The sequence below is a fragment of the Heterodontus francisci genome, chromosome 38, assembly GCF_036365525.1.
Source record: "Heterodontus francisci isolate sHetFra1 chromosome 38, sHetFra1.hap1, whole genome shotgun sequence".
In the NCBI taxonomy this organism is placed as follows: Eukaryota; Metazoa; Chordata; class Chondrichthyes; order Heterodontiformes; family Heterodontidae; genus Heterodontus; species Heterodontus francisci.
This window is the reverse complement of record NC_090408.1, coordinates 11,754,719-11,780,505: the sequence shown is the minus strand read 5'-3', so window position 1 is coordinate 11,780,505 and position 25,787 is coordinate 11,754,719. Positions and strand designations below refer to the sequence as shown.

At 38.4% G+C, this 25,787-nt stretch overlaps 1 protein-coding gene across 1 annotated transcript in view; it reads left to right on the top strand.

Annotated features, from left to right (window-relative positions):
* Nucleotides 1–25,787, top strand: part of LOC137352303 (transmembrane channel-like protein 3) — a 256,257-nt gene that overhangs the window by 180,025 nt on the left and 50,445 nt on the right. Inside the window, exons 3-12 of the mRNA XM_068017590.1 lie at nt 16,497–16,572; nt 17,027–17,108; nt 19,406–19,512; nt 20,678–20,776; nt 20,889–21,031; nt 22,132–22,279; nt 22,795–22,838; nt 22,940–23,087; nt 23,170–23,279; nt 23,875–23,953. Of these exons, the coding sequence (XP_067873691.1) occupies nt 16,497–16,572; nt 17,027–17,108; nt 19,406–19,512; nt 20,678–20,776; nt 20,889–21,031; nt 22,132–22,279; nt 22,795–22,838; nt 22,940–23,087; nt 23,170–23,279; nt 23,875–23,953 (1,036 nt within the window). The remainder of the gene's footprint in view (nt 1–16,496; nt 16,573–17,026; nt 17,109–19,405; nt 19,513–20,677; nt 20,777–20,888; nt 21,032–22,131; nt 22,280–22,794; nt 22,839–22,939; nt 23,088–23,169; nt 23,280–23,874; nt 23,954–25,787) is intronic.

Below are 25,787 nucleotides of genomic sequence, written 5' to 3'. Positions count from 1 at the left end.
TTCACAGTGTGAAATGAAGCTGGAATATTTCACGATGTGAAATGGTGCTGGAATATTTCACGATGTGAAATGGTGCTGGAATATTTCACCGTGTGAAATGATGCTGGATTATTTCACAGTGTGAAATGAGGCTGGAATATTTCATCGTGTGAAACAGTCCTGGAATATTTCACTGTGTAAAATGATGCTGGAATATTTCACTGTGTGAAATGAAGCTGGAATATTTCACTGTGTGAAATGAAGCTGGAATATTTCACGATGTGAAATGATGCTGGAATATTTCACAGTGTGAAATGATACTGGAATATTTCACTGTGTGAAATGATACTGGAATGTTTCACTGTGTGAATTCATGCTGTAATATTTCACTGTGTGAAATGATGCTGGAATATTTCACTGTTTGTAATGAGGCTGGAATATTTCACCGTGTGAAACAGTCCTGGAATATTTCACTGTGTAAAATGATGCTGGAATATTTCACAGTGTGAAATGAAGCTGGAATATTTCACGATGTGAAATGATGCTGGAATATTTCACAGTGTGAAATGATACTGGAATATTTCACTGTGTGAAATGATACTGGAATGTTTCACTGTGTGAATTCATGCTGTAATATTTCACTGTGTGAAATGATGCTGGAATATTTCTCTGTTTGTAATGAGGCTGGAATATTTCACCGTGTGAAACAGTCCTGGAATATTTCACTGTGTGAAATGGTGCTGGAATATTTCACTGTGTGAATTGAGGCTGGAGAATTTCAGTTTGTGAAATGAGGCTGGAATATTTCACTGTGTGAAATGGTGCTGGAATATTTCACTGTGTGAAATGATGCCGGAATATTTCACAGTGTGAAATGAGGCTGGAATATTTGTCTGTGTGAAATGGTGCTGGAATATTTCACTGTGTGAAATAAGGCTGGAATATTTCACGATGTGAAATGGTGCTGGAATATTTCACTCTGTGAAATGAGGCTGGAGTATTTCACAGAGTGAAATGAGGCTGGAATATTTCACTGTGTGAAATGATACTGGAATGTTTCACTGTGTGAATTCATGCTGTAATATTTCACTGTGTGAAATGATGCTGGAATATTTCACTGTTTGTAATGAGGCTGGAATATTTCACCGTGTGAAACAGTCCTGGAATATTTCACTGTGTAAAATGATGCTGGAATATTTCACAGTGTGAAATGAAGCTGGAATATTTCACGATGTGAAATGATGCTGGAATATTTCACAGTGTGAAATGATACTGGAATATTTCACTGTGTGAAATGATACTGGAATGTTTCACTGTGTGAATTCATGCTGTAATATTTCACTGTGTGAAATGATGCTGGAATATTTCTCTGTTTGTAATGAGGCTGGAATATTTCACCGTGTGAAACAGTCCTGGAATATTTCACTGTGTGAAATGGTGCTGGAATATTTCACTGTGTGAATTGAGGCTGGAGAATTTCAGTTTGTGAAATGGTGCTGGAATATTTCACTCTGTGAAATGAGGCTGGAGTATTTCACAGAGTGAAATGAGGCTGGAATATTTCACTGTGTGAAATGAGACTGGAATATTTCACAGTGTGATATGAAGCTGGAATATTTCACTGTGTGAAATGAGGCTGGAGTATTTCACAGAGTGAAATGAGGCTGGAATATTTCACTGTGTGAAATGGAGCTGGAATATTTCACTGTGTGAAATGAGGCTGGAATATTTCACAGTGTGAAATGATATTTGAATATTTCACTGTGTGAAATGATGCTGGAATATTTCACTGTATGAAATAGTGCTGGAATATTTCTCTGTGTAAAATGATGCTGGAATATTTCACTGAGTGAAATGAAGCTGGAATATTTCACAGTGTGAAATGAAGCTGGAATATTTCACGATGTGAAATGGCGCTGGAATATTTCACAGTGTGAAATGATGCTGGATTGTTTCACAGTGTGAAATGAGGCTGGAATATTTCACCGTGTGAAACAGTCCTGGAATATTTCGCTGTGTAAAATGATGCTGAAATATTTCACTGTGTGAAATGAAGCTGGAATATTTCACGATGTGAAATGATACTGGAATATTTCACAGTGTGAAATGATACTGGAATATTTCACTGTGTGAAATGATACTGGAATGTTTCACTGTGTGAATTCATGCTGTAATATTTCACTGTGTGAAATGATACTGGAATATTTCACTGTGTGAAATGATGCTGGAATATTTCTCTGTGTGTAATGAGGCTGGAATATTTCACCGTGTGAAACAGTCCTGGAATATTTCACTGTGTAAAATGATGCTGGAATATTTCACTGTGTGAAATGAAGCTGGAATATTTCACGATGTGAAATGATGCTGGAATATTTCACAGTGTGAAGTGATACTGGAATATTTCACAGTGTGAAATGAAGCTTGAATATTTCACTGTGTGAAATGAGGCTGGAGTATTTCACAGAGTGAAATGAGGCTGGAATATTTCACTGTGTGAAATGCAGCTGGAATATTTCACTGTTTGAAATGAGGCTGGAATATTTCACAGTGTGAAATGAAGCTGGAATATTTCATTGTGTGAAATGGAGCTGGAATATTTCACTTTGTGAAATGATGCTGGAATATTTCACTGTGTAAAATGATGCTTGAATATTTCACTGTGTGAAATGGTGCTGGAATATTTCACTGTGTGAAATAGTGCTGGAATATTTCACTGTGTAAAATGATGCTGGAATATTTCACAGTGTGAAATGAAGCTGGAATATTTCACTATGTGAAATGGTTCTGGAATATTTCACTGTGTAAAATGAGGCTGGAATATTTCACTGTGTGAAATGAAGCTTTAATATTTCACGATGTGAAATGGTGCTGGAATATTTCACCGTGTGAAATGATGCTGGATTATTTCACAGTGTGAAATGAGGCTGGAATATTTCACCGTGTGAAACAGTCCTGGAATATTTCACTGTGTAAAATGATGCTGGAATATTTCACTGTGTGAAATGAAGCTGGAATATTTCACTGTATGAAATGGAGCTGGAATATTTCACTGTGTGAAATGAGGCTGGAGTATTTCACAGTGTGAAATGAAGCTGGAATATTTCACTATGTGAAATGGAGCTGGAATATTTCACTGTGTGAAATGAGGCTGGAATATTTCACTGTGTAAAACGATGCTGGAATATTTCACTATGTGAAATGGTGCTGGAATATTTCACTGTGTAAAATGAGGTTGGAATATTTCACTGTGTGAAATAGTGCTGTATTATTTCACTGTGTAAAATGATGCTGGAATATTTCACATTGTGAAATGAAGCTGGAATATTTCACGATGTGAAATGGTGCTGGAATATTTCACGATGTGAAATGGTGCTGGAATATTTCACCGTGTGAAATGATGCTGGATTATTTCACAGTGTGAAATGAGGCTGGAATATTTCATCGTGTGAAACAGTCCTGGAATATTTCACTGTGTAAAATGATGCTGGAATATTTCACTGTGTGAAATGAAGCTGGAATATTTCACTGTGTGAAATGAAGCTGGAATATTTCATGATGTGAAATGATGCTGGAATATTTCACAGTGTGAAATGATACTGGAATATTTCACTGTGTGAAATGATACTGGAATGTTTCACTGTGTGAATTCATGCTGTAATATTTCACTGTGTGAAATGATGCTGGAATATTTCACTGTTTGTAATGAGGCTGGAATATTTCACCGTGTGAAACAGTCCTGGAATATTTCACTGTGTAAAATGATGCTGGAATATTTCACAGTGTGAAATGAAGCTGGAATATTTCACGATGTGAAATGATGCTGGCATATTTCACAGTGTGAAATGATACTGGAATATTTCACTGTGTGAAATGATACTGGAATGTTTCACTGTGTGAATTCATGCTGTAATATTTCACTGTGTGAAATGATGCTGGAATATTTCTCTGTTTGTAATGAGGCTGGAATATTTCACCGTGTGAAACAGTCCTGGAATATTTCACTGTGTAAAATGATGCTGGAATATTTCACTGTGTGACATGAAGCAGGAATATTTCATGATGAGAAATGATGCTGGAATATTTCACAGTGTGAAATGATACTGGAATATTTCACGGTGTGAAATGATACTGGAATGTTTCACTTTGTGAATTCATGCTGTAATATTTCACTGTGTGAAATGATACTGGAATATTTCACTGTGTGAAATGGAGCCGGAATCTTTCACTGTGTGAAATGAGGCTGGAATATTTCACTGTGTGAAATGAAGCTGGAATATTTCACTATGTGAAATGATGCTGGAATATTTCACAGTGTACAATGATAATGGAATATTTCACTATGTGAAATGGTGCTGGAATATTTCACTGTGTGAATTGAGGCTGGAGAATTTCAGTTTGTGAAATGATGCTGGAATATTTCACTGTGTGTAATGAGGCTGGAATATTTCACTGTGTGAAATGGTGCTGGAATATTTCACTGTGTGGAATGATGCCGGAATATTTCACAGTGTGAAATGAGGCTGGAATATTTGTCTGTGTGAAATGGTGCTGGAATATTTCACTGTGTGAAATAAGGCTGGAATATTTCACGATGTGAAATGGTGCTGGAATATTTCACTCTGTGAAATGAGGCTGGAGTATTTCACAGAGTGAAATGTGGCTGGAATATTTCACTGTGTGAAATGAGACTGGAATATTTCACAGTTTGATATGAAGCTGGAATATTTCACTGTGTGAAATGAGGCTGGAGTATTTCACAGAGTGAAATGAGGCTGGAATATTTCACTGTGTGAAATGGAGCTGGAATATTTCACTGTGTGAAATGAGGCTGGAATATTTCACAGTGTGAAATGATATTGGAATATTTCACTGTGTGAAATGATGCTGGAATATTTCACTGTGTGAAATAGTGCTGGAATATTTCTCTGTGTAAAATGATGCTGGAATATTTCACTGTGTGAAATGAAGCTGGAATATTTCACAGTGTGAAATGAAGCTGGAATATTTCACGATGTGAAATGGCGCTGGAATATTTCACCGTGTGAAATGATGCTGGATTGTTTCACAGTGTGAAATGAGGCTGGAATATTTCACCGTATGAAACAGTCCTGGAATATTTCGCTGTGTAAAATGATGCTGGAATATTTCACTGTGTGAAATGAAGCTGGAATATTTCACGATGTGAAATGATGCTGGAATATTTCACAGTGTGAAATGATACTGGAATATTTCACTGTGTGAAATGATACTTTAATGTTTCACTGTGTGAATTCATGCTGTAATATTTCACTGTGTGAAATGATACTGGAAAATTTCACTGTGTGAAATGATGCTGGAATATTTCTCTGTGTGTAATGAGGCTGGAATATTTCACCGTGTGAAACAGTCCTGGAATATTTCACTGTGTAAAATGATGCTGGAATATTTCACTGTGTGAAATGAAGCTGGAATATTTCACGATGTGAAATGATGCTGGAATATTTCACAGTGTGAAGTGATACTGGAATATTTCACAGTGTGAAATGAAGCTTGAATATTTCACAGTGTGAAATGAGGCTGGAGTATTTCACAGACTGAAATGAAGCTGGAATATTTCACTGTGTGAAATGCAGCTGGAATATTTCACTGTTTGAAATGAGGCTGGAATATTTCACAGTGTGAAATGAAGCTGGAATATTTCATTGTGTGAAATGGAGCTGGAATATTTCACTTTGTGAAATGATGCTGGGATATTTCACTGTGTAAAATGATGCTTGAATATTTCACTGTGTGAAATGGTGCTGGAATATTTCACTGTGTGAAATGATGCTTGAATATTTCACTGTGTGAAATGAAGCTGGAATATTTCACTGTGTGAAATGGTGCTGGAATATTTCACTGTGTAAAATGATGCTTAAATATTTCACTGTGTGAAATGAAGCTAGAATATTTCACGATGTGAAATGATGCTGGAATATTTCACAGTGTTAAATGAAGCTGGAATATTTCACAGTGTGAAATGATGCTGGAATATTTCACTGTGTGAAATGAAGCTGGAATATTTCACGATGTGAAATGATGCTGCAACATTTCACAGTGTTAAATGAAGCTGGAATATTTCACTGTGTGAAATGAGGCTCGAGTATTTCACAGTGTGAAATGATGCTGGAATATTTCACTGTGTGAAATGGTGCTGGAATATTTCACTGTGTAAAATGATGCTTGAATATTTCACTGTGTGAAATGAAGCAGGCATATTTCACTGTGTGAAATGGTGCTGGAATATTTCACAGTGGACAATGATAATGGAATATTTCACAGTGTGAATTGATACTGGAATATTTCTCTGTGAGAATTTATACTGTAATATTTCACTGTGCGAAATGATGCTGGAATATTTCACCTTGTGAAATGATGCTTTAATATGTCACTGTGTGAACTGAAGCTGGAATATTTCACTGTGTGAAATGGTGCTGGAATATTTCACTGTGCGAAATGATGCTGGAATATTTCACTGTGTGAAATGATGCTGGAATATTTCACAGTGTGAAATGATGCTGGAATATTTACTGTGTGAATTGTGGCTGGAGAATTTCAGTTTGTGAAATGATGCTGGAATATTTCACTGTGTGTAATGAGGCTGGAATATTTCACTGTGTGAAATGGTGCTGGAATATTTCACTGTGTGGAATGATGCCGGAATATTTCACAGTGTGAAATGAGGCTGGAATATTTGTCTGTGTGAAATGGTGCTGGAATATTTCACTGTGTGAAATAAGGCTGGAATATTTCATGATGTGAAATGGTGCTGGAATATTTCACTCTGTGAAATGAGGCTGGAGTATTTCACAGAGTGAAATGAGGCTGGAATATTTCACTGTGTGAAATGAGACTGGAATATTTCACAGTGTGATATGAAGCTGGAATATTTCACTGTGTGAAATGAGGCTGGAGTATTTCACAGAGTGAAATGAGGCTGGAATATTTCACTGTGTGAAATGGAGCTGGAATATTTCACTGTGTGAAATGAGGCTGGAATATTTCACAGTGTGAAATGATATTGGAATATTTCACTGTGTGAAATGATGCTGGAATATTTCACTGTGTGAAATAGTGCTGGAATATTTCTCTGTGTAAAATGATGCTGGAATATTTCACTGTGTGAAATGAAGCTGGAATATTTCACAGTGTGAAATGAAGCTGGAATATTTCACGATGTGAAATGGCGCTGGAATATTTCACCGTGTGAAATGATGCTGGATTGTTTCACAGTGTGAAATGAGGCTGAAATATTTCACCGTATGAAACAGTCCTGGAATATTTCGCTGTGTAAAATGATGCTGGAATATTTCACTGTGTGAAATGAAGCTGGAATATTTCACGATGTGAAATGATGCTGGAATATTTCACAGTGTGAAATGATACTGGAATATTTCACTGTGTGAAATGATACTGGAATGTTTCACTGTGTGAATTCATGCTGTAATATTTCACTGTGTGAAATGATACTGGAAAATTTCACTGTGTGAAATGATGCTGGAATATTTCTCTGTGTGTAATGAGGCTGGAATATTTCACCGTGTGAAACAATCCTGGAATATTTCACTGTGTAAAATGATGCTGGAATATTTCACTGTGTGAAATGAAGCTGGAATATTTCACTGTGTGAAATGATATTGGAATATTTCACTGTGTGAAATGATGCTGGAATATTTCACGATGTGAAATGATGCTGGAATATTTACTGTGTGAATTCATGCTGTAATATTTCACTGTGTGAAATGATACTGGAATATTTCACTGTGTGAAATGATATTGCAATATTTCACTGTGTGAAATGATGCTGGAATATTTCACGATGTGAAATGATGCTGGAATATTTCACAGTGTGAAATGATACTGGAATATTTCACTGTGTGAAATGATACTGGAAGGTTTCACTGTGTGAATTCATGCTGTAATATTTCACTGTGTGAAATTATGCTGGAATATTTCACTTTGTGAAATGGTGCTGGATTATTTCACTGTGTAAAATGAGGCTGGAATATTTCACTGTGTGAAATAGTGCTGGATTATTTCACTGTGTAAAATGATGCTGGAATATTTCACAGTGTGAAATGAAGCTGGAATATTTCACGATGTGAAATGGTGCTGGAATATTTCACCGTGTGAAATGATGCTGGATTATTTCACAGTGTGAAATGAGGCTGGAATTTTTCACCGTTTGAAACAGTCCTGGAATATTTCACTGTGTAAAATGAAGCTAGAATATTTCACTGTGTGAAATGAAGCTGGAATATTTCACTGTGTGAAATGAAGCTGGAATATTTCACGATGTGAAATGATGCTGGAATATTTCACGGTGTGAAATGATACTGGAATATTTCACGGTGTGAAATGATACTGGAATGTTTCACTGTGTGAATTCATGCTGTAATATTTCACTGTGTGAAATGATACTGGAATATTTCACTGTGTGAAATGATGCTGGAATATTTCACTGTGTGAAATGAAGCTGGAATATTTCACGATGTGAAATGATGCTGGAATATTTCACAGTGTGAAATGATGCTGGAATATTTCTCTGTGTGTAATGAGGCTGGAATGTTTCACCGTGTGAAATGAAGCTGGAATATTTCACTGTGTGACATGAGGCTGGAATATTTCACGGTGTGAAATGAAGCTGGAATATTTCACTGTGTAAAATGAGGCTGGAATATTTCACTATGTGAAATGAGGCTGGAATATTTCACCGTGTGAAACAGTCCTGGAATATTTCACTGTGTAAAATGATGCTGGAATGTTTCACTGTGTGAAATGAAGCTGGAATATTTCACTGTGTGAAATGAAGCTGGAATATTTCACGATGTGAAATGATGCTGGAATATTTCACAGTGTGAAATGATACTGGAATATTTCACTGTGTGAAATGATACTGGAATGTTTCACTGTGTGAAATAGTGCTGGATTATTTCACTGTGTAAAATGATGCTGGAATATTTCACAGTGTGAAATGAGGCTGGAATATTTCACCGTATGAAACAGTCCTGGAATATTTCACTGTGTATAATGATGCTGGAATATTTCACTGTGTGAAATGAAGCTGGAATATTTCACGATGTGAAATGATGCTGGAATATTTCACAGTGTGAAATGATACTGGAATATTTCACGGTGTGAAATGATACTGGAATGTTTCACTGTGTGAATTCATGCTGTAATATATCACTGTGTGAAATGATACTGGATTATTTCACTGTGTGAAATGATGCTGGAATATTTCTCTGTGTGTAATGAGGCTGGAATGTTTCACCGTGTGAAACTGTCCTGGAATATTTCACTGTGTGAAATGAAGCTGGAATATTTCACGATGTGAAATGATGCTGGAATATTTCACAGTGTGAAATGATACTGGAATATTTCACTGTGTGAAATGATACTGGAATGTTTCACTGTGTGAATTCATGCTGTAATATTTCACTGTGTGAAATGATACTGGAATATTTCACTGTGTGAAATGGAGCTGGAATATTTCACTGTGTGAAATGAGGCTGGAATATTTCACTGTGTAAAATGATGCTGGAATATTTCACTATGTGAAATGGTGCTGGAATATTTCACTGTGTAAAATGAGGCTGGAATATTTCACTGTGTGAAATGATGCTGGAATATTTCACAGTGTGAAATGATGCTTAAATATTTCACTGTGTGAAATGAAGCTAGAATATTTCACGATGTGAAATGATGCTGGAATATTTCACAGTGTTAAATGAAGCTGGAATATTTCACAGTGTGAAATGATGCTGGAATATTTCACTGTGTGAAATGAAGCTGGAATATTTCACGATGTGAAATGGTGCTGGAATATTTCACCGTGTGAAATGATGCTGGATTATTTCACAGTGTGAAATGAGGCTGGAATATTTCACCGTGTGAAACAGTCCTGGAATATTTCACTGTGTAAAATGATGCTGGAATATTTCACTGTGTGAAATGAAGCTGGAATATTTCACTGTGTGAAATGATGCTGGAATATTTCACAGTGTGAAATGATGCTGGAATATTTCACAGTGTGAAATGATACTGGAATATTTCACTGTGTGAAATGATACTGCAATGTTTCACTGTGTGAATTCATGCTGTAATATTTCACTGTGTGAAATGATACTGGAATATTTCACTGTGTGAAATGATACTGGAATATTTCACTTTGTGAAATGATACTGGAATGTTTCACTGTGTGAATTCATGCTGTAACATTTCACTGTGTGAAATGATACTGGAATATTTCACTGTGTGAAATGATGCTGGAATATTTCTCTGTGTGTAATGAGGCTGGAATATTTCACCGTGTGAAACAGTCCTGGAATATTTCACTGTGTAAAATGATGCTGGAATATTTCACTGTGTGAAATGAAGCTGGAATATTTCACGATGTGAAATGATGCTGGAATATTTCACAGTGTGAAATGATACTGGAATATTTCACTGTGTGAAATGAGGCTGGAGTATTTCACAGAGTGAAATGAGGCTGGAATATTTCACTGTGTGAAATGGAGCTGGAATATTTCACTGTGTGAAATGAAGCTGGAATATTTCACAGTGTGAAATGAAGCTGGAATATTTCATTGTGTGAAATGGAGCTGGAATATTTCACTTTGTGAAATGATGCTGGAATATTTCACTTTGTAAAATGATGCTTGAATATTTCACTGTGTGAAATGGTGCTGGAATATTTCACTGTGTGAAATGATGCTTGAATATTTCAGTGTGTGAAATGAAGCTGGAATATTTCACTGTGTGAAATGGTGCTGGAATATTTCACTGTGTAAAATGATGCTTAAATATTTCACTGTGTGAAATGAAGTTGGAATTTTTCACTTTGTGAAATGATGCTGGAATATTTCACTGTGTAAAATGAAGCTGGAATATTTCACTGTGTGAAATGATGCTGGAATATTTCACAGTGTGAAATGACACTTCATGTATCACAGTGTAAAATGATGCTGAAAACTTCACTGTGTTAAATGATACTGCTAGATTTCACTGTGTAAAATGATGCTGCAATATTTCACAGTGTGAAATCATACTGGAATACTTCACTGTGTGAAATGATGCTGGAATATTTCAGTGTGTGGAATGAAACTGCAATATTTCCCTGTGTGAAATGAGCCAAATGCTGCTGGAATATTTCACTGTGTGAAATGATACTGCAATGTATCACTGAGTGATATGATACTGCAATATTTCACTGTGTAAAATGATGCTTGAATATTTCCCTGTGTGAAATGGTGCTGGAATATTTCACTGTGTGAAATGATGCTTGAATATTTCAGTGTGTGAAATGAAGCTGGAATATTTCACTGTGTGAAATGGTGCTGGAATATTTCACTGTGTAAAATGATGCTTAAATATTTCACTGTGTGAAATGAAGCTAGAATATTTCACGATGTGAAATGATGCTGGAATATTTCACACTGTTAAATGAAGCTGGAATATTTCACAGTGTGAAATGATGCTGGAATATTTCACTGTGTGAAATGAAGCTGGAATATTTCACGATGTGAAATGATGCTGGAACATTTCACAGTGTTAAATGAAGCTGGAATATTTCACTGTGTGAAATGAGGCTGGAGTATTTCACAGTGCAAAATGATGCTTGAATATTTCACTGTGTGAAATGATGCTGGAATATTTCACAGTGTTAAATGAAGCTGGAATATTTCACTATGTGAAATGATGCTGGAATATTTCACAGTGTGAAATGAAGCTGGAATATTTCACGATGTGAAATGGTGCTGGAATATTTTACCGTGTGAAATGATGCTGGAATATTTCACTGTGTGAATTGGTGCTGGAATATTTCACTGTGTAAAATGATGCTTGAATATTTCACTGTGTGAAATGATACTGGAATATTTCACTGTGTGAAATGATATTGGAATATTTCACTGTGTGAAATGATGCTGGAATATTTCACGATGTGAAATGGTGCTGGAATATTTCACTGTGTAAAATGAGGCTGGAATATTTCACTTTGTGAAATGGTGCTGGAATATTTCACTGTGTAAAATGAGGCTGGAATATTTCTCTGTGTGAAATAGTGCTGGATTATTTCACTGTGTAAAATGATGCTGGAATATTTCACAGTGTGAAATGAAGCTGGAATATTTCACGATGTGAAATGGTGCTGGAATATTTCACCGTGTGAAATGATGCTGGATTATTTCACAGTGTGAAATGAGGCTGGAATATTTCACCGTTTGAAACAGTCCTGGAATATTTCACTGTGTAAAATGATGCTGGAATATTTCACTGTGTGAAATGAAGCTGGAATATTTCACGATGTGAAATGAAGCTGGAATATTTCACGATGTGAAATGATGCTGGAATATTTCACAGTGTGAAATGATACTGGAATATTTCACAGTGTGAAATGAAGCTGGAATATTTCACTGTGTGAAATGAGGCTGGAATATTTCACAGTGTAAAATGAAGCTGGAATATTTCACTGTGTGAAATGAAGCTGGAATATTTCACGATGTGAAATGATGCTGGAATATTTCACAGTGTGAAACAGTCCTGGAATATTTCACTGTGTAAAATGATGCTGGAATATTTCACTGTGTACAATGATGCTGGAATATTTCACAGTGTGAAATGATACTGGAATATTTCACTGTGTGAAATGATACCGCAATGTTTCACTGTGTGAATTCATGCTGTAATATTTCACTGTGTGAAATGATACTGGAATATTTCACTGTGTGAAATTGTGCTGGATTATTTCACTGTGTAAAATGATGCTGGAATATTTCACAGTGTAAAATGAAGCTGGAATATTTCACGATGTGAAATGATGCTGGATTATTTCACAGTGTGAAATGAGGCTGGAATATTTCACCGTTTGAAACAGTCCTGGAATATTTCACTGTGTGAAATGAAGCTGGAATATTTCACGATGTGAAATGATGCTGGAATATTTCACAGTGTGAAATGATACTGGAATATTTCACGGTGTGAAATGATACTGGAATGTTTCACTGTGTGAATTCATGCTGTAATATTTCACTGTGTGAAATGATACTGGAATATTTCACTGTGTGAAATGATGCTGGAATATTTCTCTGTGTGTAATGAGGCTGGAATGTTTCATCGTGTGAAACTGTCCTGGAATATTTCACTGTGTGAAATGAAGCTGGAATATTTCACGATGTGAAATGATGCTGGAATATTTCACAGTGTGAAATGATACTGGAATATTTCACTGTGTGAAATGATTCTGGAATGTTTCACCGTGTGAATTCATGCTGTAATATTTCACTGTGTGAAAAGATACTGGAATATTTCACTGTGTGAAATGGAGCTGGAATATTTCACGATGTGAAATGATGCTGGAATATTTCACAGTGTGAAATGATACTGGAATATTTCACTGTGTGAAATGATACTGGAATATTTCACTGTGTGAAATGAGGCTGGAATATTTCACAGTGTAAAATGTAGCTGGAATATTTCACTGTGTGAACTGATGCTGGAATGTTTCACAGTGTGAAATGAAGCTGGAATATTTCACTGTGTGAACTGATGCTGGAATATTTCACAGTGTAAAATGAAGCTGGAATATTTCACTGTGTGAACTGATGCTGGAATGTTTCACAGTGTGAAATGAAGTTGGAATATTTCACTTTGTGAAATGATGCTGGAATATTTCACTGTGTAAAATGAAGCTGGAATATTTCACTGTGTGAAATGATGCTGGAATATTTCACAGTGTGAAATGACACTTCATGTATCACAGTGTAAAATGATGCTGAAAACTTCACTGTGTTAAATGATACTGCTAGATTTCACTGTGTAAAATGATGCTGCAATATTTCACAGTGTGAAATCATACTGGAATACTTCACTGTGTGAAATGATGCTGGAATATTTCAGTGTGTGGAATGAAACTGCAATATTTCCCTGTGTGAAATGAGCCAAATGCTGCTGGAATATTTCACTGTGTGAAATGATACTGCAATGTATCACTGAGTGATATGATACTGCAATATATCACTGTGTAAAATGTTGCTGGAATATTTCCCTGTGTGAAATGATACTGGAATGTATCACAGTGCAAAATGATGCTGGAATATTTCACTGTGTCCAATGATGCTGGAATATTTCACTGTGTGAAATGATACTGGAATATTTCACTGTGTGAATTGATACTGGAATATTTCACAGTGTAAAATGATGCTGGAATATTTCACTGTGTCCAATGATGCTGGACTATTTCACTCTGTGAAATGATACTGGAATATTTCACTGTGTGAATTGATACTGGAATATTTCACAGTGTAAAATGATGCTGGAATATTTCACAGTGTGAAATGATACTGGAATATTTCACTGTGTACAATGATGCTGGAATATTTCACTGTGTGAAATGATACTGGAATATTTCACTGTGTGAATTGATACTGGAATGTATCACTATGTGAAATCACACTGGAATACTTCACTTTGTGAAATGATGCTGGAATATTTCCATGTGTTGATTGATGCTGGAACATTTCACTATGCGAAATGGTGCTGGAATTTTTCACTGAGTGAAATGATACTGGAATGTATCACTGTGTAAAATGATACTGTAATGTATCAGAGTGCGAAATGATGCTGGAATATTTCACAGTGTAAAATGATGCTGGAATATTTCACTGCGTGAAATGATACTGTAATGTATCACTGTGTGAAATGAGGCCAAATATTTCACTATGTGAAATGATGCTGGAATATTTCACTGTGTGACATGATGATGGAATATTATCAGTGTAAAATGATTTTGGAATATTTCACTGTGTGAAGTGATACTGTAATGTATCACTGTGTGAAATGAGGCCAAATATTTCACTATGTGAAATGATGATGGGATATTTCACTGTAAAATTGATGCTATAATATTTCTCTGTCTGAAATTATACTGCAATGTATCACTGTTTGAAATGATACTGGAATATTTCAGAGTGTGCAATGTTGCTGGAATATTTCACTGTGTGATATGATACTGGAATATTCAGCTGTGTGCAATGATGCTGGAATATTTCACAGTGTAAAATGATACTGGAATATTTCAGAGTGTACAATGTTGCTGGAATATTTCACAGTGTAAAATGAAACTGGAATATTTCACTGTGTGATATGAGGCTGGAATATTTCACAGTGTAAAATGAAGCTGGAATATTTCACTGTGTGAAATGAGGCTGGAATATTTCACAGTGTAAAATGAAGCTGGAATATTTCACTGTGTGAAATGAGGCTGGAATATTTCACAGTGTAAAATGAAGCTGGAATATTTCACTGTGTGAAATGATACTGGAATATTTCACTTTGTGAAATGATGCTGGAATATTTCACTGTGTGAAATGAGGCTGGAATATTTCACAGTGTAAAATGAAGCTGGAATATTTCACTTTGTGAAATGACACTTCATGTATCACAGTGTAAAATGATGCTGAAAACTTCACTGTGTGAAATGATACTGCTAGATTTCACTGTGTGAAATGATGCTGGAATATTTCAGTGTGTGGAATGAAACTGCAATATTTCCCTGTGTGAAATGAGCCAAATGGTGCTGGAATATTTCACAGTGTGAAATGATACTGCAATGTATCACTGAGTGATATGATACTGCAATATATCACTGTGTAAAATGTTGCTGGAATATTTCACAGTGTGAAATGATACTGCAATGTATCACTGAGTGAAATGATACTGGAATGTATCACTGTGTAAAATTTGCTGGAATATTTCCCTGTGTGAAATGATGCTGGAATATTTCACTGTTTAAAATGTTGCTGGAATATTTCCCTGTGTGAAATGATGCTGGAATATTTCACAGTGTAAAATGTTGCTGGAATATTTCACTGTGTAAAATGTTGCTGGAATATTTCCCTGTGTGAAATGATGCTGGAATATTTCACAGTGTAAAATGATGTTGGAATATTTCACTGTGAAATGATACTGTAATGTGTCACTGTGTGAAATGAGGCTCAAATTTTCACTGTGTGAAATGTACTGGAATATTTCACTGTGTGAAAAGTTGCCAGAATATTTTACTGTGAAATGATGCTGGAATATTTCACTGTGTGAAATCAGTGTAGATTATTGCGCAGTGTAAAATGATGCTGGAATATTTCACAGTGTGAAATGATGCTGGAGTATATCACTGTGGGAAATGATGCTGGGTTGTTTCACTGAGTAAATGGGCGAAATGGTGCTGGAATATTTCACTCTGTGAATTGAGGCTGGAATATTTCACAGTGTGAAATGATGCTGGAATATTTCACTGTGTGAAATGATGCTGGAATATTTCAGTGTGTGAAATGATGCTGGAATATTTCACAGTGTGAAATGATGCTGGAATATTTCACTGTGTGAAATGGTGCTGGAGTATTTTAGTGTTTGAAATGATGCTGGAATCTGTCACTGTGTGAATTAGATGTTGGAATGTTGTAGTGTGATATGTTGCCGTTTGTCCATTTCTTTTTTTACAGGCAAGCCAAAGAGATTGTGCTTAAGTATGAAGGAAGATTGACAAGAACAAGAGGCTATCAAGCAGCAGGGGCAGAAGTAAGTTGTTTGCAGCCCTGGGAAACTTAACCGTAACTGAAATGAATGTCCTTTGAAAGACTTTTATATCATGCCCTCAGGATTTTCTACTTCTTACAGTAATTAAACTCCTATCTTCTTTTGAATATTTATTACACAGGTTTAGTTAAGGTCTTCAGAATCTTGTGTAAGGACGTGTCGTGTTACAGAAGTTAATGATCTTTTTGTCACATACCTCAGTTAAGGAATTATTTATTTAAAAGCAAAGTGTGGAATCCTTTGATGTTTGATGTCTGTTATAATAAATCTTTAGCTTGGATTTATTGCTAACATTTAGGATGATTTGATTGAAGTTATGGCTGTCCTGTTTGGTTTGACCCTGTTCCCTACTTTGAGGTCATTTGTAGAACTGTTGTGTTGCTAGTTTGATGTTGCAGCTTTGTTGCTTACTCCCTATCTCTATCTTGAATTTTAGATGTGGAAAAAATTTGGGAGACTGGTGTACAATATCACTGTGCTTTTTATCCCTTGGGAAATGAGAATAAAGAAAATAGAAAGTAAGTAAATCTTGCAAAAGCTTAAAAATGTGTATTTTGTTAGGTGGTTGTTTGATTCACTCCCTCCTGTGCCTATTGCCAGGCACTGCACAGCAATCCTCTCTTTCTGTGATTGAAAGTTGAAACTAAAGCCCGGCAGTCATGGTAAATGGAAAATTCTCAGCATCATTCAAACCTTTCATTCACATGGAAAAGGAACAGGATAATGTATGAATCACATTTTATGATTTGTGTACTCATGCACTAAATTCTCAACCAATGTTATGCTGTATCTCATCATGTCATGCTAATTTGTGTGAGCACTGGCTGAGAGCAGAGAGCTGTGTGTGGATTCCAACATCTATAATGGGGAAGTGGTCCAGTGGGTTACACTTTCACCACCAGGACTGAGGTTCCAATCTAACCCAAGCTGAAGGAATGAAATTCTTTGTCGGCTGCATGATCTTAAATGAAATGACCTTGGGCAACTTAATCTCTGGTGGATATAGTTTACTCTGTATCACTAAGAGAGGCCACGGATGGCTGGTATGGGAATTGGAAAGTATTGTTATGAGAGTGTGGTTTTGAAGTTGGGGTTGAGGCACATTGTTGGGACAGAGTGGAGGAAGATTTACTCTGCCGCTTTCTGAGTACCTGACCTGGGAAAGCTTGATACTGGATCTCGGTACCTGAAGTGAGAAGAGCTCCATTCCCCACACATCCCCTGTTTTGAGGAGGAAAGTAGTGCAAGTTAACATATAGCGAATGATACTGTTTGTAACAAACACCAGAGCTTATTATAAATTTGATATTTCGGTAGAAGGTCAGCCATTATCGTATTGAATGGCAAAGCAGGTTCAAAAGACCAAATGGCCTACTCCTGCTCCTAGTTATTATATTCTTAATAAAACATTGCATCACTGGAGGTGAGCTGCTGTTTTTTTTATTCATTCAGGGGATGTGGGCGTCACTGGCTAGGCCAGCATTTATTTCCCATCCCTAATTGCCTTTGAGCAGGTGGCAGTGAGCTGCCTTCTTGAACTGCTGGAGTCCATGTGGGGTAGGTACACCCACAGTGCTGTTATGGAGGGAGTTCCAGGATTTTGACCCAGCAACAGTGAAGTAACGACGATATAGTTCCAAGTCAGGATGGTGTGTTGCTTGGAGGGAACTTGCAGGTGGTGGTGTTCCCATGCATTTGCTGCCCTTGTCCTTCTAGTTGGTAGAGGTCACAGGTTTGGAAGGTGCTGTCGAAGGAGCCTTGGTGAGTTGCTGCAGTGCATCTTGTAGATGGTAGACACTGCTGCCACTGTGCGTCGGTGGTGAAGGGAGTGAATGTTTATGGCTGGGATGCCAATCAAAAGGGCAGCTTTGACCTGAATGGTGTTGAGCTTCTTGAGTGTTGTTGGAGCTGCACCCATCCAGGCAAGTGGAGAGTATTCCATCGCACTCCTGACTAGTGACATTGGGAAGACAGGAGGTGAGTTACTCAAAGAACAAAGAACAGTACAGCACAGGAACAGGCCATTCGGCCCTCCAAGTCTGCACCGATCTTGATGCCTATCTAAACTAAAACTTTCTGCACTTCCGGACCGTATCCCTCTATTCCCATCCTATTCATGTATTTGTCAAGATGTCTCTTAAACGTCGCTATCGTACCTGCTTCCACCACCTCCCCCGGCAGCAAGTTCCAGGCACTCATCAGCCTCTGTGTAAAGAACTTGCCTCGCACATCCCCTCTAAACTTTGCCCCTTGCACCTTAAACCTATGTGCCCTAGAAACTGACACTTCCACCCTGGGAAAAAGCTTCTGACTATCCACTCTGTCCATGCCACTCATAACTTTGTCGCCCCTCCACCTTCGTCGTTCCAGTGAAAACAATCCAAGTTTATCCAACCTCTCCTCATAGCTAATGCCCTCCAGACCAGGCAACATCCTGGTAAACCTCTTCTGTACCTTCTCCAAAGCCTCCACGTCCTTCTGATAGTGTGGCGACCAGAATTGTACGCAATATTCCAAGTGTGGCCTAACTAAGGTTCTGTACTCGCTGCAGAATTCCCAGCCTCTGACCTGCTCTTGTTGCCACAGTACTTATGTTGCTGGTCCAGTTCAGTTTCTCATAAATGGTGACCCCCAGGATGTTGATAGTGGGGGATTCAGCGATGTTAATGCCATTGAACGTCAAGCGGAGATGATCAGATTCTCTCTTGTTTGAGATGGTCATTGCCTGGTACTTGTGTGGTGTGAATGTTACTTGCCACTTATTAGCCCAAGCCTGGATGTTGTATGTACTGGTGAAATATTTTGTTATTGCTAGGTCACTTTGGCTCTGGAGTTGCTTCGTATTTTATCTTTTTGAGATGGATGTTTGGCATCAACATAGTGCTGACTATAATGACTGGAGCCTTTGTTATATTGCCAGAGGTAGGTGTGTACTGCATAGAGCAGCTAAAAATGTCATGTTTGAAGTTGATTTGTCGAAAACCCCCCTGCCCGTTTTTGTCCCACCAGTAATTCCTGTCCTCACTGCCTTGGACTCACTCCCTGTCCACCATTGTATATACTGGGGGAAGTTTTCACTTTTGGTAGGAACCTAACACAGGTGGTCGCAGAGCAACTACCTATTATACAGCCTGCACAGTTTTCTTTCTATCACTGCTGCAAGGCACTCTGCCGCAAGTGAAAATCGCCCCCTTGAATTTAAAAGCCTCGTCCTTATCTTCAAAACCTCTGGCCTGTGGTTGCCAACTCTGGTTGGATGTAATCCTGGAGGTATCATCACATGACCCATCACAGTCCCTCCATTGGTCGCTCCACCACATCCATCCTTGGAGTGCATCACCTTCCCACGGCCAATTGGAAAGCAACAAACTCTTCACTACCTGATTGGATGATTCCTGGTTGTCAAACAGATTTGTGCCACAATGTAATAAAAGCAAAATACTGCAGATGCTGTAAATCTGAAATAAAAACAAGAAATGCTGGAAATACTCAGCAGGTCTGGCAGCATCTGTGGAGAGAGAAGCAGAGTTAACGTTTCAGGTCACTGACCTTTCATCAGAACTCAGATTTCTGCCACACATCTCCAATATTTTTATAATTAATAAAAGGGTTTAAAGAAATTGTAAATAAAGCACCTTTTTTTATTACCCCACTGATTTCTTCCCTGGGTTTTCTCTTATGACTGGAGACTCTCAGACAATCCAGGAGGATTGGCATCCCCTCTGTGACCTCACTTCCCCTCCTCTGTAACCTCCTCCAGCCTTATGAATCCTCCAATGCCTTCAATCCTCTGACTCCAGCCTCCTGACTGTTTCCCCTTCTTGCCGCTCTTCTATCTATGGCAGTACCTCCAGCTGTCTCGGTCCAACTCTTTTCCTAAACTCCTCTATCTCCTTACTGCTCTGTCCGTCATATCCATTACTTTAAAGGACTTTTTAAAGTAATATTTTACCGTGTCGCATTGTGTGTTGTCAACATGCAAACATGAACACGTTCAAATCCTTTTTCAATCAGTCTGATGTGTGCTGACATCAGTTCAGTCAAGTCAGTAATGGGATTGCATCTGTTTTGTGTTTTTTCTTGCAAGCTTTTAGCAGGTGCTCCGTTTGGAAGTGTTCCCAGCAAGACTATTCCTGCAGGATACGTCGCATCTGCACAAGATCTGGACACCATCTGGTCACTTGGGGCAAGCCTGTCAACATCTTTTATTACTCTGCCAATATTGCATCCCAGTGAATTGCTCAGATGTTTAATTAAGCCAGTGTCTTGCTCTGACTTTCATTCTGTCCACTGTGCAGGGCTACCTCCAATATTCTGTTATGTTTTACGGCTACTATGGCAATGAAAGGAAGATTGGGAGAGCAGGCTATCGTTTGCCGTTGGCCTACTTTATGGTTGGAATGGCCGTGTTTGCCTACAGCTTCATCATCCTCCTGAGAAAGTAGGTAATAATTCTAAACATTCACCTATAATACCAAAATGGATGTTTAGTTATTTGGTGCATTTTCTGTTGGTTTTGCAATGCTCCTTTGACTCTATGGTCACCATATTAACAGGGAAGTGGGGAGAGACCGGGGGAGTGCGGGGAAAACCAGGCAAGGCCAGGGACATAGGGGCTTTTACGAGCTTAACAGCAGGGCCTCATTTAAATTATCCGCTGCAGACTCCCGCCTGACAGCCGAGCAGATTGGCAGCCTGGTCGATGGGCGGGAGTGCAGACACGTGGCAGGAGGCCTCAGCCGGGGTCTCCAGAAGTGAGTACGGGATGAAGGCTCCGGGTTATTTTCGGTGAGCAGGTGGGACAGAGGGAGATGTTGTCCGTGTGGGATACATAGCACTTACCTTGGCCAGTCGGATCCTCCTCCTTCAGATCTGTGGCTGGGAATCCCACAACTCAGGCCTTCCCGTCGTTACTGTTGAATTTAAGCCATAGTGCCGATGATGTCATGGGGTCATGACTTTTTAATATTAATTAGGCCCCTGCCTGCCATTTACAGAAGCCTCGTCGATGACCTGATTTGTGTTTGTTAAATTTTAAACGTTCGGATTGGGGTCAGATTGTTCGATCAGTGGAGGAGGGGGCCTAAAATTGAGGCCAGTGTTTAGGGATTCATATACGTTGTTGCTTCTGCTTGTTTTTTGTTTCATCCCATTTATTTTATTCATGTATTTGCTTGGTTACAAGGGACACAAGTTGTTACTATCAATGCGTACAAAATTTGAGTTCAATTTAGCCTCATTAATGCAAACGTCCTTCTCAGCTTTTAAGCTATTTTGCCTGCTATGAAACAAATACTGTTATAAAATCAGATTACAGATAGGGAAAAACAGTAACCCATTTCTTAATTGCCAGTATTCTGAATAAACAGAACAATGGTAACCTTTAGTTAGTGTGTGTGTGTGTGTGTGTGTGTGTGTGTGTGTGTGTGTGTGTGTGTGTGTGTGTGTGTGTGTGTGTGTGTGTGTGTGTGTGTGTGTGTGTGTGTGTGTGTGTGTGTGTATTAAAATGTAGAATTATTCCTTTATTATTTTGTTGGTTAGAATGGCGAAGAATTCCCGGCTGAGCATGGCTAGTGCTTCTGATGAGAATTACACCTTCTGCTGGAAGATCTTCTGCGCCTGGGATTATCTGATCGGCAATCCAGAGGCTGCAGAGAGTAAAACGGCCGCAGTGATAAACAGTATCCGGGTAAGAGGTTTCTAATGACCTACGCCAACTGCTAGAAATATGTCATCGAATCATACAGTACAGAAAGAGACAATTCAGCCGATCAAGCCTGTGCCAGCTCTTTGAAAAAGCCATCCAATTAGTCCCACTCCCCTGCCCAGCCCCCATGGCCCTGCAAAATTGTCCTTTTTGAGTATTTATCCAATTCCTTTTTGAAAGTTACGATTGAATATGTTTCCACCACCCTTTCAGTACATTCCAGATCATAACAATTAACTATGTAAAAAAAAAAAATTCCTCATCTCACATCTCTGTTCTTTTGCTGATTATCTTAAATCTGTGCCCTCTGGTTACCAACTCTCTTGCCAGTGGAAACAGTTTCTCTTTATTTACTCTATCAAAACCCCTCATGCCATGTCATCTTTGCACATTAAAGCAATGCTTGTTTTATGTGTATTCTAGAAGTTTTCATATGTGATCAAAGTGTTTGTTGGTTACTAACCGGTTAATACAAATTGTCTGTCTTCTTTTTGTAGGAAGCAATTCTGGAGGAGCAAGTGAAGAAGAAGGACAGAAGCTTGTAGGTATTAGCCAGAGGGAAAGTACAAAAATACAACTCAAACAATTACGCTGTTTGTAACTCAATTGAAAATAATATGTTTCATCTTAATGTTTTTCTAGGGCAGTGATAATAAGTTTAAGGATTCTTGCCAATATTTTGGTACTTCTCTCACTGGCTGGTAGTATTTACATCATTTACTTTGTTGTCGATCGCTCGCAGGAGTTAGAGCGCACTAAGGTCGAGTTGTCACTTTGGGAAAAGAATGAGGTACACATTAATCCTTGAGGCTGTTCTACATCAAAATACCTGTTTTGTAAATGTACTCACACACTGACTGGTTTCTCTTTAGGTGAGTGTGGTTGTTTCGCTTATCACCATGATCGCTCCCTCCGTGTTCGAACTCGTGGCTCAGCTTGAGATGTTGCATCCCAGAACCACACTGCGCTTCCAGCTTGCCAGGTACGACCTTGTTTCCCACACAGCCTGTCATCCACATTCAGCATTCCTGCGAAAGGTAAATCAGTTGCTGGCTGGCATTTATTTAGTCGCTAATATACGACAGAGACCGAGCGCCTTGTCGACACAAAGCAAGCTGGTGAACTCTCATTCACCTTGTGCTGCTGTGAGGTAAGGTTGAAACAGGGTGAATTTATGGCACAGTCTATGCTCTCAGAGCTGAGCGCCAAAGCATGGTGACAGCAGCATATAACGCCTCCTGTAAAAAATTTCCAGTAACAGAGGAGATAGAGCTGAATCGTCATATGAAATATTGTAAACGTTATTTCAAATCAAACAGTGTAACATCATAGAGCAGTAACATAAGTCACTTCAAAGCATCTAATATCCTAGGCTGAGATTTGACTTTTTTTTTCCGAAAGGGCAAACCTTATCCTCCTGCAACACCTGCCGATTTCACTGGAATTGCAATTTATTTTTGCGGTTGGTGCTAGATGATAGAGATTAGATTTTCTGAAATTATTTGATTGTGACACATGGTGTTGCTTTTGCTTTTGCTTTCAAGTGGTTTAATGCTTTCTCTCTGTCTATAATGCAGGGTGCTGGTGCTGTACTTGGGCAATCTCTACAGTTTAATCATTGCTCTGCTTGATAAAGTGAACAGTATGAGCATGGTGGTAAGCATTTCAGCTTCAGACAACAATGTGTTTTTTTTATTCATTTTTTTGTGGGATGTGGGCATCGCTGACTAGGCCAGCATTTATTGCCCATCCCTAATTGCCCTTGAATTCAGTGGCTTGCTCGGCCATTTCAGAGGGCTGTGGGTCTGGAATCACATGTCAGCAAGTTTAGGTAAGGACGGCAGATTTCCTTCCCTAAAGGACAATAGTGAACCAAATGGGTTTTTACAACAATCGACAATAGTTTCATGGTTTTATCATTAGACTAGCTTTTAATTCCAGATTTTTTTTTATTAATTGAATTCAGATTTCACCATCTGCCATGGTGGGATTTGAATCCTTGCCCTCAGAGCATTAGCTTGGGCTCTGGATTACCAGTCTAATGATATTAACACAACGCCACCACCTCCCCTGTTTCCCATGGAGGAGGCTAACTAGGGGAGCAGTGAGTTAACCCTTTGACAATTGCAGTGTTATAGTAGCACCAAAGGGAAACAATTTCTGTTTGAGTGAATTTTCCCCCACCTCATCTTCACTGCAGCTTTACACCATGTTAGGATAGTAGGAGCAAGATTTCAGAGACTTCTCCCAGATAATGAAAGCCCATTTCTCATTCATTATCATCTCACAGACAACACTTGCTGCTCAAGAAAAGGAGAAAGAGATAGAGCCAGCAACTACAGGTCAGTCAGCCTAACGTCAGTGATGGGAACAATTTAGAGACATTAATCCGGACAAAAATTATTTGGCAGTTGTAAAAATATGGATTAATAAATGTAAGTCCTCCCTAACAGCACTGTGGGTGTACCTACACCACATGGACTTCAGCAGTTCAAGAAGGCGGCTCACCACCACCTTCTCAAGGGTAATTAGGGATGGGCAACAAATGCTGGCCTAGCCAGTGACACTCACATCCCATGAATGAATAAAAAACAACAGTTTCTCTCTATCTACAGACCCCTCATGATTCTGAACACTTCTACCCAATCTCCTCTCAAACTTCTCTGCTCTACGAAGAACAACCCCAGCTTCTTCAGTCACTCCTCGTAACTAAAGTCACTCATCCCTGGAACTGTTCTCATAAATCTTTTCTGCACCCTCTCTAATGCCTTCACATCCTTCCTAAAGTGTGGTGCTCTGAATTAGACACAATACTCCAGTTGATGCCGAACCAGTGTTTTATAAATGTTCATGGGAGAGAGTGTTTAAATTCCTCTAACAGGATTACTTCTCTGAGATTCTCATAGCTGAGCTGTACTTTAAGAGCACTCAGCCACAGGTCAAAAGCCAGCTGCTTACTTCTTTCAAACTCCAGATAAGTTTGATTGGCTTGTTTCTTGAAGGTTCTAAACTTTTGGCGATAGGCTTCAGGTACTAATTCATAGGCCCCGAGAATAGCATTTTTGGTCAGTTCATAATTTATGACAGGTGACCTGTCATCTGGCAGCAGGGAATAAACCTCATGGGCTTTTCCAGTTAGCTTGCTTTGCAGTAAAAGAGGCTAGGTCTTAGCTGGCCATTTTAGCTGCCTTTCCAGTTTTTCAAAGGACCCAAAATCCTCCACATCTTCCTCATTGAATTTTGGGATTAGATAAGCTAGTTTTAACAATACTGCACCCAGCCCTGAATTACGCTCCTCTATATTGGTCCTGCTTTCACTGGGGTTACTCTGTCTCCCCCTAGTTAACTCAAGCTGCTTCAACTCTCTTTCTTCGTATTCTTTCTGAAATATTCTTTCTCTGTCTCTCTCTCCTACCTTTCATTTCCTTCATGTTCCTTCTGAAAGGCTCTTTCTTTCTCTTCACATTCCTTCTGGAAGACTCTCTTTTTC